Source organism: Oryza brachyantha, chromosome 1, assembly GCF_000231095.2.
Source record: "Oryza brachyantha chromosome 1, ObraRS2, whole genome shotgun sequence".
In the NCBI taxonomy this organism is placed as follows: domain Eukaryota; kingdom Viridiplantae; phylum Streptophyta; class Magnoliopsida; order Poales; family Poaceae; genus Oryza; species Oryza brachyantha.
Genome location: NC_023163.2, coordinates 19,879,170 through 19,891,656, shown reverse-complemented (window position 1 = coordinate 19,891,656; position 12,487 = coordinate 19,879,170). Strand labels below are relative to the sequence as shown.

At 42.7% G+C, this 12,487-nt stretch overlaps 1 protein-coding gene across 1 annotated transcript; it reads right to left on the bottom strand.

The window, feature by feature from the left end:
• Positions 1–825: 825 nt before the first annotated feature.
• Positions 826–10,293, bottom strand: LOC102707085. Its single transcript, XM_040526145.1, has 4 exons — positions 10,288–10,293; positions 9,631–9,858; positions 3,090–5,257; positions 826–1,273 (listed from the first exon to the last, which is right to left on the bottom strand). The coding sequence occupies exons 1-4, from the start codon at positions 10,291–10,293 to the stop codon at positions 1,093–1,095; spliced, it is 2,583 nt and encodes an 860-aa protein (XP_040382079.1). The 3' UTR covers positions 826–1,092.
• Between the last annotated feature and the right edge of the window lie 2,194 nt (positions 10,294–12,487).

Below are 12,487 nucleotides of genomic sequence, written 5' to 3'. Positions count from 1 at the left end.
AAGAGGTTTAACCCGTGCATAAAACGATCGATGCGTGGTGGAACGGTTTAAGGAGTGGACGACCCTGTTCTTCGCGGGCTTAGATTCAGGAATGATCCTGCCTGCCACCTTAACGGGTAAAGGAATAAATCACATCTTCCACTTGGAAACGGTGGCTATATTTACCCTCTCAGTTTGGCATCTGCAGCACTTGGCCACTTGCCCTCCTTCTGCATGGTGCAGGGACAAGCATGTCAATAGAAAGCTAAAAGTAAGCTCTTCACTGTAGCAAAATAAATTCCTTGTGGATCAGAGAGTACCTGCAATTCTAGATCCATCAATTGATTCATGCTTTCCATGATATCTAAGGGTCTGTTTGAGAGTTTTTCTCAGCTACAACTTTTCCCAAAAACTACAGCTGCTAGAAGCTGTCCTAAATAGTCTACGACTTCTAAGAATATATAGTTACATATTTTGTAATGAACTAAAAAGCCAAAAGCCGGAGAAGCTAAGTTTCAAAGATTTTCCATATTGTCAGAAACTGATTACCAAACAGTTGTTTCTCAAAATCTAAACTTTCCAAATGGAACCAAAAAAGTCACCAAATAGGAGCTCCTGGAGGCTAGGACTCCCTTTAGTATTTTTACCTGACACCGCTAACTTTTAGATTTACGTTTGATAATTTGTCTTTAAAAAAATGCAGATATATAAAATTATACATGCTTAAGGTGCTTTTAGTAATAAATTAAATCACAACAAAATAATTAATGACTATATTTTTTTAAATAAGATAAACGGTTAAACATATATCCAAAAGTCGATTTAAAAAAAACATAGTACGCAAGTACAGGAGGTACCATGCAGCATCAACATCCTAAAACAGTGGAAGACCTTGGAGCTTCAAAGCTCTAGCAGTGCTTCCCAATTCAATATTTTGTATTTAAATGCGTAAAAACAGGCGTTCGCCACATCCAAACTTCATCAGTATTAGCTGAAAGCATGGTTCACGTTGGACCTAGGCTGCTGGTTGTTGTAGTCAGGGGAAGGTGAGTAACCCCACTATATGACAAGTTATGGATATCTGAATGTTAACCACATATCGCCAAGTTTCTGTTAACAGAAGTATGGATCCTCCTTGTTCTTGTAAATATCGAACAGCTTTTTCGATAAAATCAGTAATACTTTCTCCAGGAAAGTGGGCCCTGTAGAATCATGGCCTTTTAGTTCCTCCGCAGTTCTTTTCAAAGGCCCCTGAAGCTTACCATCCAAAAGAAATTCTGCCAACTTAGCTGCCCTGAGGTGAAAATCATCAAACTAGTTTCAGAAATCAGTGTAAGGGACAAGGCAAATTAATCGCTTTTGTATAGAAAAAGGGACCATGTATTATCAGGAATAATTTTTCTTTTACAGAAGGGAAAAATTGGAAATAGATTTTAATCTCTCGAGTCCCAATGGGATGCCCTCTCGCTCTTATATGGCATCCAAATAGTGATTGACAAATTTAATAAGGTAGATTAATATGTGATATATCACTCCATAAACATACATGCAAGTTCAATTCGACCTTTACAAGTTATAAGAAAACAACAAGTTAAACGCTAACTAGCATAAGTGTATTCAGTCTCTTTTGTTGTAACTTATAAAACCAAATTTAAACTCAGCGTGCTTGTAGAGTGATATATCGCATATTACTACATGTTATCGTTTTCTTTTCATTTTTGTGGTAACTAGGTTAAAAAGAAGTTTCTGGAAAAAAAATGCAGAGACCACATGTTGAAGCAGGGATATTTTATATGAACTTCCACCACAGTTCCACATGCCAGTTATGCCTTTTTGCTACTCAAAATAATCCCTTAGCATCATTATTTGTTTGTATTCCTCGTTCAGTGAGAGCGGTATTACTGCAGGCTGTATATGTAATACAATCCACCAGCAAAAAGTTCAATTTGAAAACTACATACTAAAATCTTTATGGGAAACAATTTCTAAATTAAAAAAAATGCATGATTACAATAGCTTCACCACAGCATTGAAAGTGGAAACTACAGGTCGTTACTCAAATCCATGAAAGGAATTCAACGTTTAGTTGGATACAAATAAGAATTATGATAACTGAAGCACTTAATCAAATTATTCAAACAGGAAGATCCATCACATTTAATAAGTCGCTAATCGAACCTGGTGTTAGACCTTGCCTCTAATATGCAGTAACAATCAATTGAATACATCACAAAAAATAATAGGAAGTTCGAAGGATGTAAATTATTGCCCTCTAATATGGTACGCACTGCTTTAGTGGTGACATGGCAATAAAGTATAAACATTGGTGTACATTATAATCTACAAATTAAACTCCGTTTTGGCCACTGGCAAAACGAATTCTGCTTTGATTCCATAACCTCTTTTTGCCTGTTTCTTTTTCATGTATACCTTATGAAGACTCAGCATATGTATTCAAAATTCATGGCTTGCTTACAAGCAATAGAGCTAGAATAATATGCCATGGAATGATTATGCTCTCTCAAGTGGACTAAACTTCGTATTCTTAAAAGTACCAAGAACAGTAATTATTTTTGGAGATTTGAAAAAAAAAGGATATCGAGTTTCCCTTAAGTAAAGTGGCAATATACAGAGAATTCATGAACAGATTCTGGGTTAACTCTATTTCTATCTGAACTGATTGACTGGGAAATCTTGGAACAGTAAAGTAACAAATGTTGAATCAAAACATTCAAATAAAAGGGTTTCCAACGGCATGCACAAATCTATTTTTTTGTGAAACACTTGTTTTATTACTAAATTGCCACCAGATAGTAGCTTTAAATGGCGCTACGTTGTGCATTCGGTGAGCATTTTTAATACGGTTTGGACAACTAAATTCTGCTTAACTTCCAAGTTTAACATAGAGAAATACAAAATTAATTCTGTTAGCACTTGATTAAATGGCAAACCAGATATATATACTTCACCGACAATAAATATTTTGCTATTTATACCTTGCATATGGCTGGCAGAAAATAAATATCTGAAACAGTCTACAGTTTAAATTAAGTCTGCAGGTAGTTTATAGAAGCATGGAATTAACATTCAGTGAAATTAATTTCACAAACCTGGCGGCATCAATTTTGCTGAGTCCAGCAGACCCATTTTGTCGTCCTTCAGTTGAACTGAGTACTAATTTCCTTCGGCGGTAAAGAGCACAGAGAGCTTGCATAGAGAGCTCCATGTTTCCCCTGAGTGAGGTAATCATATGTGCAGCAGATTCCCAGCGCCTTGTCGTAGCTGAAGGTGACAAATTTATTTCCCTTTTTTCCTGGATAGAGGTGCTTTTACTACTGTAAGGTGGAAAAATCGTGTGCTTCAAAGGCGTAGATGAAGACCAAGGTTCTAACAAAGCTTTTGTCATTGTCGAGTTGCATAGTTCATCATTCTTACTCACTGAATGCATTCGTTCAACTGACGGTGACAATCTTCCCACCCTTGACTCTTCATTTGAAGCTCTTTCACCAATGATCTTCAACCCCTCCCTCTGTCTTAATGGAGATGAACTTTTCCCAGAACCAGTATCATTATTCTGTTCTCCATATTTTGGAGACCCTTCAATCACCAGTTTCTTTGATGATTCACCACCTCCTTTGGTTAAATTTAGAAGTTCTAGTCCTGACAAATTGCGAATGCTCAGAGGCTGAACTGGTGTCATTTTTGTCACTTCAAATAACACTACTTCCCTTGCTACAGTTCCTTCTTCGCTTTCTCTTGGTAGAGATGAGCACTTCTGCATATCAGCCCCAACTTTCTCATACCCACAATTGGATGATGGTTCCACCATTGACATCTTCTTCATTTGGTTATTTCCATTTGGTGGTTCACTAACTCCCCTTGCTGGCACACCATTTTTTGAACCAGCTCTAGAAGAATCACCAGGTGCACTGCGCATTACATGTTTTCCCTTTTTAAGATTTTTAGTTACCGAAGGAACACCAGCAACTATTGGCATCGGAAGATCACGTGAATGCATTGAGAGACCCCTTTTCTGTACCATTCTAGCATCTTCTTTATCCTGACATTCCAGCACATCATTTGACTTGGAATTGATGGATTTCTTCTGCAATTCTCCCTCTCTCTTGTTTGACTCCCCAACTTTAGTCGGAGTAGAATCAAGCTTATCACCTCGCTCGCCAATTCCACCAGTCCCCTGCAGCACCTTTGCCCTTTGCACTACACCAGTTCCGTTCTCTTGCTCACCGCGACCCCTCGGCGACGTGTTAACAGCTCCAACCGGTACAGAAACAGAGCGTGCATTGCACATTTCATCATCTGGACTCGTTGATTCCCTGCATTTCTTGGGGATAAGATTTGTGCTTCTTGCTTGGGAAGAAGACGTAGTGAACCCTGGAGCAGCAGATGAACCATATTTCTTGCCAAACTTTCTTTTCTGCAAGGTGCTCCAGACAACTTCTCCTGCGGAATGCAGTACTGCCCTGGGCATTTCGCCACCCCCCTTCTCCGGTTGAAAGGTCCCCTTACCCTGCACGAAGGCTGCTACCATTGAATCCTCAGGCGGCCTACTCACCATCTCCCCGGTTAATGCTTCCGGAACATCCGTCCTCACACAAGTACATTTCCGTGGATAATTCCCCCCGGAATCGACCGAATTGTGCTGCTCCTGCCCATCTCCTTTCTCCGATTTCACAGCCGCGTGCTCGCCTAGCCGCCGCCTCTTCCAGAGCTGGCTCAGCGGCACGTCGTCGTCCTCGTCCACCTCCGCGTCTTCGCATGCCTCCATGATCGGAACCCTCGAACCAGCGCCGCGGCCCGCCTCCACCTCGTCGCCGGCCTCCTCGTCGTCTTCGTCGTCGTCGTCGTCGCAGAGGTCAATAAAGTTGGCGCCTTTCACCTCCACTTCCCCTGCCCCCTCGACTCCACGCCCGTCCCGCCGTGGTGGCGGGGCCGGGGCGGGCTCCTCCTCGGCCTCCTCCCGCGGCCGGGGCTGCGCCTGCGCGCCGCCCAGGCCTAGCAGCGCGTCGCACTTCCTCCGCAGGCCTTCGTTCTCGGCGAGCGCGGCCTCGAGCCTGCGGTCCCGGTCGCCGAGCACGCGCGCGACCGCCTCGTAGTCGGCCCGGCGGTGGGTGGTGCAGAGGTGTTCGACGAGCTTCGGGCCGGGGAGGCGGGCGAGGTCGGACTCGCGGGCGACGGGGTCGAAGCCGCCGGTGCCCATCGCCGACCGGGGAGGGGAGGCGCGGAGCGAACCGTCGTTGGCCGTGGCAGCCAAAAAGCCCTAGGCGATCGGGGGGTTTGGTTGGTATTAGGAAATCGGGGAGACTGGTCGAGCGGGGGTTTTGCTCCCTCGCTATCGCTTTCAAGAACGCGAGTCTACGCCTGAGTGTGACGAGAGCCGGGTGTGACTGCCGGAGGATGCCTGCTCTCCCTGAACGGCAAATGGTTTTAGGGTATCGTTTATAGGAATAAGTTTATTTCCTTTAATTACACCTTTAAAGTTCTCCAAACCGGGGAGACCCTTAATGATAAATCCATAATTGCAGTATCTCTGTTTAATTCTTTTTTTTATATTAGTAGGTAAACATAAGCAATAATGCTAATTTGGTTGTGATTAGTAGGCTTCCTCGTTTAAGTATCTACAAACCGCGCCAATTTTTATTGAAATGTTTTTGGTTACGTAAGTGTTGTAATTTCATGGAGTCGGTTGCTATAAGGTCTTTATTTTACTGAGGATTAAGTAGTATGAATGGTACTCATCGTGATAAATACAAAGCTATAACTTCATACGGCTAACGTTAGACTTGTCTATATAAAATTTAATTTTATCTATTTTGTTGATTAGATAGGCCAGCCTCAGTTGAGGCTTTTTCTAATTTAGAGGGCTTTAATTATACATTAGTTACAGGCTAACCATGACGAGTTTGGAAGATAACTGCTAGGTTTTGATGTAATTAATTGACGCTTAATATCTCTACCTCAATGGAAATTTGTTCTATCCTTGTAACTTTTTCTCTTCGTTTTGTTTTCCCTATTTGCAGGTGGTCCTTTCTTCTATGATACGGTCTCATGATCTTTTAATAGGTATATGTAAATGTGATTTTTATGATTAGTTATCTTGGTAGATACTCTATTTATCCCAAAAAGACCACTATCTCCGATTTACGGTGTAAGATTTCAGTGTTATCTAGATTTGCTAATGAATTTAGACATATATACAAAATATACATTGATCAATAGTTGAATCTAGACATACCAAAAAAGTGTTACAATATAAAATGGAGGGAGTACATCTTTTTTACCATCCTATTATCCCACAAGTATTTCATCTTTAAATCATTTATTGTATTGGAGTTTGTTGAAGCGGAGGAAAAATGCACAACAATTTACTAAAGTAAGGGACCAATGCATTTGAGTACTCTACAATGGAAGGTATATACATTATAGTTTGTTAAAGTGAAGGACATTTTGGTTTTCTTAAGCTTTGTATTGGTGTGTGTGTCATCAAATAGGGATCCAACTATGATATATTAGGACATAAAGTTCGGTTGGTATCGAGGTATGCGCGAGAGTGTATGCAAAGAGGGGAGATATTGATCTTTATATTGGTTCAGGCTCCCTAATAACAGGTAACAACCCTAACATAGCCAATCGAAGCCTGATTTTCTCTTTGTAGGATTTCAATTAAATGTACAAGAATACAAGTTGAGAAGTCTCCACTTGGTTGGACAACCCTAGACTAGATTTTAACGAAGTCAACAAGATTGTATGAGCTTGATTTCCATGAAGGTGCTTCCCAAACTTTGTATGACGTGGCTTATGTATCTCTTGTTTTTTCGTTCTCTCCACTCTTAAGAGACCTATCTAATTATACTATAGAATCCTCCTCCTTCTCAAAGTAAGACTTGGGTATTGTGCTGCCAAATATGACTTAGAAAGTATGTCTTGTACCCGGATCAAACTAATCATTGTCCTATCTGAGTATGACCATATTTCCTTAGTCATATCATTTTTGAAGCATGCAGATCATGTATATGATCGATGGGATGCATGGTATTTCTGTATATACACCACCACAATATTTGAGGGTACTATGCCATACCTATAACACCGATCATGTGAGATGTGATAAAGATGAAGACGATGAGATTCTAGTGGTTCATATCTAGATATTGGTCTATAATGCAAATAATATTTACAATTTTAATGAAGTAGAGATGAAAGTAAAATAAATAGTTAGGGTTGTTCATTCTTTCTCACTTCATTTCGTATTATAAGTCATTTTGGATTTTTTTCCCCCAAGTTAGATCTCTTCAAGTTCAGCTATGTTTATAGAAAAATATGGCAACATTTTTAATATGAAATGAATATACTCTAAAAATATTTAATTGTGGATTTAATGAAACTAGTTTGACGGTGTGCATGTTATTATATTTTCCTATCAATTTAGTCAAACTTGAAAAGGTTTGATTATAACAAATCTAAAGTAATTTATAATATGAAACAAAGGGAGTACTTACTAGCGTGAATTTTATGTTGGTCCTGTTTTTTAACCAATGTTCGACTTTGGCTGCACTACGTCGGAACCTACATTTTGTAACACAATTTTGTAACATAAAAAGACACCTACATTTTGTAACACAATTTTGTAACACAAAAAGACATGTTACAAGAACACTCTGTTGGAACACTTCTATTAGTCCCACCACAACCCGCCCCCACTGGGCCTCAATGTAGGATCGTCACTAGCGCTAAGAGAAGGAGGGACAAGGTCCTTGTGTGGCTATGACACAACTGTTGTCAATGTAGATGACCTTAACACAGCGTGCTTATGACATGGGGCACCTGTAGGAGCGTCACCATGGGGGATAGAGCCAATAGGTACCCGGACAAAGTAGAGAGGGTTATGCAACTTGGTAAGTAACAAGAAGCGGAGTGGTGGAGGCGCTGGTGTGGTTGTTGGGTAATAGGGCACGCGGAGGGAAGGGCCCATCTACCACCGCCCTTTGCCATCGGTGGAAGAGAGAGAGAGAGGGGAAAAGTGGGAGAAGGGAGGAAGAAGTGAGGGAGAGAGGATGGCAAGTGGGCTCCATTTGTGATTGACATGTGGGCTCCATAGATTATTTTGATTTTGTTTGAAATTACCAATGACAAGTGAGCCCTATTTAGTTTTCTATTTTTTTTCCAGTTGTGATTTCACATAAGCCACTATATAGATCAAAGATTCGAAGACTATGTCAATATACCACATGTTTTTCATATAAGGGAATTAGGAGTTGTCATGCCCGATTTTGTAATTGAGGGATATATATGAATTAGATTCGTCCCATATAGGGGTGGATAACAAGCCGGCTCAGCTCGGCTCAGTCTAGCTCGGTTCGGCTCATTGTAAAGCTTGAGCTGGCTCGTTAGGCTCATGAGCCAATGCATGAAAAGTTGACATAAATAATTTTTCAATAGGGTATACAAGCAAAGTTCTAGTTCAAACATACAAATCATATGAAATTATATCTAAATAGTAAAGTTTGAACCAACAAATCACATAATGAACCCGAGTAGAACACATGATTAGTTTAAACTGTTTGATTGACTGAATTGGTTATGCATTCCTTAGCTAATTAACTACCCTTAAATTTTGTTCTAGAAAGGACAGCTACTTGAGGTCATGGTTAGTTTTACTGCACATACGTCATTTTATTTTCTTGAGCTATTCCTTCGGATTCAATTCAATCTACCGTCTAGCATTATTTTAGACATGTTTTCTTGTATAGCTTGTCAAGTAATCAACCGCCCCGCCTAGAAATTAGAAACCAGAACATATTAAGTACTGAACATAAAATTTATACATGCATTCTGGGGTGGAGTCGATGAACGGCAGCGAAAGGTGTGTCTTTAGTCTAGCTCGTTAAGGCTCGCGAGCCAGCTCGAGCTGTCTCGTTATTTCTAACGAGCTAAAATGCCAGCTCGACTCGTTAGAAAAAATGAAACGAGCCGAGCAGAGTTTATCACGAGTCAAGCGAGATAACGAGCCACGAGCTTTCTGTCTATCTTCCTATAGTTGAGGGGGTCAAAAATGATCCTTTTCCATTTCTCAACACATTTTGTGGACATACAGAATAGAATGCGAGATTCATACATGATAGACATCAGCGGAGGGAGGAAGTAGAAGCTTTTAACTTTTGACTTTGAGTGCTTAGCTCTGTGCAATGCTGCTCTTTGAAGGATGGATGCAACTTAGAGGTCAGAGTGATACTAAGGACATAGTAACTGCAAATCGAAGAACCAGGCCTCACCCCCTCCTATTTATACGATCCTGTAAACATTGTGTCGATGATAGCATGGAAAAGTACAACCACTTCATTGTATTGCAGATTTCAACCAAAAAAAAAAATCTAAGGTATATATGCATGTAAAAAAGAAAAAAAAAAGCAACAGCCTTGAGTAGGAAACTCTCTCTGATCATCAGAGCAAGCACATGCATTAATGAATAATACATAATGCATATCGTTGGTATAAATTACAATAGTAGTCACTAGCATTAATTAACGTACGTGTTCACCAGGGCCTCGAAGTCGAACCAGCGCCGCGGCCTGCCTCCACCTCGCCGTCGTCGTCGTCGCTGCTGCGGCAGAGGTCAATATAGTGGGCGCCTACCACTTCCCCTTCCTCTGGTTCCTCGGCTCCCGGCTCGTCCCGCCGTGCCGGCACTACCAGCTGGGTCGGGGTCGTGGCGATCCCGTGGCGCGGCTTCTCCTCGGCGGCCTCCTCCCGCGGCGTCGGGCGCGGGCGCGGGCGCTGCGCGTCGAGGAGCGCGCCGTACCTGCTCAGCAGGGCCTCGTTCTCGGCGAGCGCGGCCACGAGCCTGCGGTCCCGGGCGTCGAGCTGTGAAACCAAGAGTGGTTTCGATTAATTGTGATGGAAAATTGGTAAGTGTGAGAGAAGCGTGTGTATTGACTAACGAGGGTCAGGTCGTAAAATCTGTGCCCACAAAACGATGGTTCGAATTGTTTGTGTGCAGGTGCTTGGGGTCAACCTTTGTCAACGACAGACCGGGATCAAACTCAGGGGGAGTTGGGGTCTAGCACGGTCGAGGGCGTCAGGTGACAAGGTGGACACAAGAGCATACACAAAAACGAACGTCGTGTGGACGCATTGGATATTCGCGAAGAAAATAGAAAAGGAGAAGGAGTATGTACATGGATGCATGCATGCACAAGTGTATATGGCTGTATGCATACCTACGTGAAAAGAATGGATGGCTAGCTAGCTGGTTGGTGCAAGGCATGGCTGGCTTGGATTGCATGGTCTAACGTGCATGGCCTGGTCAACCTGCATGCATGCATGTACCGGTGCTAGCTAGCTTTTGGGCGGATGGCAAGCAATCGGCAGAGAAGTCGGAAGTGCGAGTGCACGCATGCGTTTTTGCTCACGGGAGGAAGCGGCGTCGACCGTTCGGTCTATGGAGGAAGCGTCACTGGCAGGCGGGCCTAGCGAGGCATCAGGACGCGCGTGGTGCGACCGCGAGCGTTGTGCTCGGCCGCTGACGAGCGGGCCCAGGCCGCAGGTGCGTGCGTGTTTGGCTTCAGGTGGGAGGAGCTCTCCCGCACGGGACACGCGGCCTATTCTGCTTCGGCGCTCACGAGCGTTCCAAACGAAGGGCGACGCGTGGCAGGATTGCTCTCCCGTGCGCGCGGGCTGGAGGCAGCTGGAGGCTAGATCTTCTACGGTTCAACGGATCAAGATGTGGCAAGCTACGTGGTGCATTCTGGAGCGCTGATTCTCAGTCCGACGGCTGTGAGGACTTAGAGTAGCCGCCAAGTTTTGGGGGTATTTTGGTCTTTTTCCAATGGAGGATTAGCCCTATAAATAGGGGTGAAATGGTTGCTTGAGTTTGTAACTTGGTAATGGAATGAAAAATATTTTTCGAGAGTGGTTTGTTACTCTAGCCTGTGTTGGCTAGATGTGACATTAACTCTCATGAATTGTTATTGTTAAGCTTGTGAAACCAAGCTTTGTAAACTTCAAATGAAATTTGAAGTTTACTTGTGAAATGAAATTTTATTTACCGCATTTAAATTTTACGCTTTCCGCATTTAAATTCCTGTCAATATTTCCTGCTCTGTTTTATTTTTGATATCTCCATTCCTGTCCTTCTATTTTCACGGAGATATTTTTTGGAGTTTTGCGATCGAGTTGGAATTTTGTTCCTTTTCGGAGATAGTTACAATTTAGCTATATTCACCCCCCCTCTATAGCCAAATCCGATCTCACAATTGGTATCAGAGCACGGTTATAGTTCGCTGTAACTTAACCGTGGCAACGAACTGTACTTAGGCTATGGAGAAGTACTCAACGAAGCCGTTCGTTTTCGATGGTGGCTCAGATTTTATGTTATGGAAGGCTCGAATGGAATCTTACCTCCAGGGGTTAGGGTTGAAGGAATGGCAAAGTGTTACCGCTGCCTACCAAATACCCGAGGATACCTCAAGTCTCATGGCAGACGCCGTTGCAAAATGGGAGGCAAATTATCGAGCTCGAAATGCACTTCTTGCTGGGTTAGGGTCTGGGGAGTTCAGCAGATTGAACCACCTCAAGACTGCTAACGAAATCTGGAAAAATCTATGCTCCTTCCATGAAGGAAGCAAGGAGATTAAATTGGTTCGTCAAAACCAATTCCAGAGGGAATACCAGCGATTTGAGATGAACCCTGGAGAATCTATTGATGAGTACTTTAAGAGATTTCAGAAAATTATTTCAAACATGAGGTCAGTCGGTCTTGAGCTTGAAGAAAATGCAAAGGCTCGACACCTCCTCAACAATCTCGATCTTGGACTTTGGGCTATGAAAGTTACATCCATCACAGAAAGTGCACCTTTGAGTTCTCTCACCGTGGAAATGCTTTACTCTAAGCTAAAAACCCATGAGATGGAAATTTTCCATCGCAAAGGGCAAAAGCACTCAATGGCACTTGTAGCTGAGCCCTCTTCTAGCGCTTGTGCTAATGAAACTGCTTTGGTGTGTGGTGGCATCTCCCTTGCTGCATTACACTCCATCTCTGATGAACAGTTTGAAAAATTTCCTGAAGATGATTTGGCTCTTTTTGCTAAGGAATTTACTAGGGCTTACAACAATGTGAGAGAGAGAAAAAGAGTTAAATCCACAAAATCATTTACATGCTTTGAGTGTGGAGAACCAAATCACATTCGTGCTAATTGTCCAAAACTGAAGAAGAAAGGCGAGAATATGTCCAAACGACCTGAGGGCCGAGCACGTGGGAGCCGAAAGGAAGGATTGCGGAAGGTGATCCACAAGGTACTTGCCGCGCTCGAGGAGGTGCAGCTCAGCGACGTCGACTCAGACTCCGACAACGATCGTGACAAGGCCAAGAAGGACAAGGAGCTCGCCGGCATGTGCTGCTACACCGACGACTACCTCATCGACATGTGTCTCATGGCACTTGAGAACATGGATGACTCAACCAAGCATTCTAAGGTACGACCCTATGATGCCT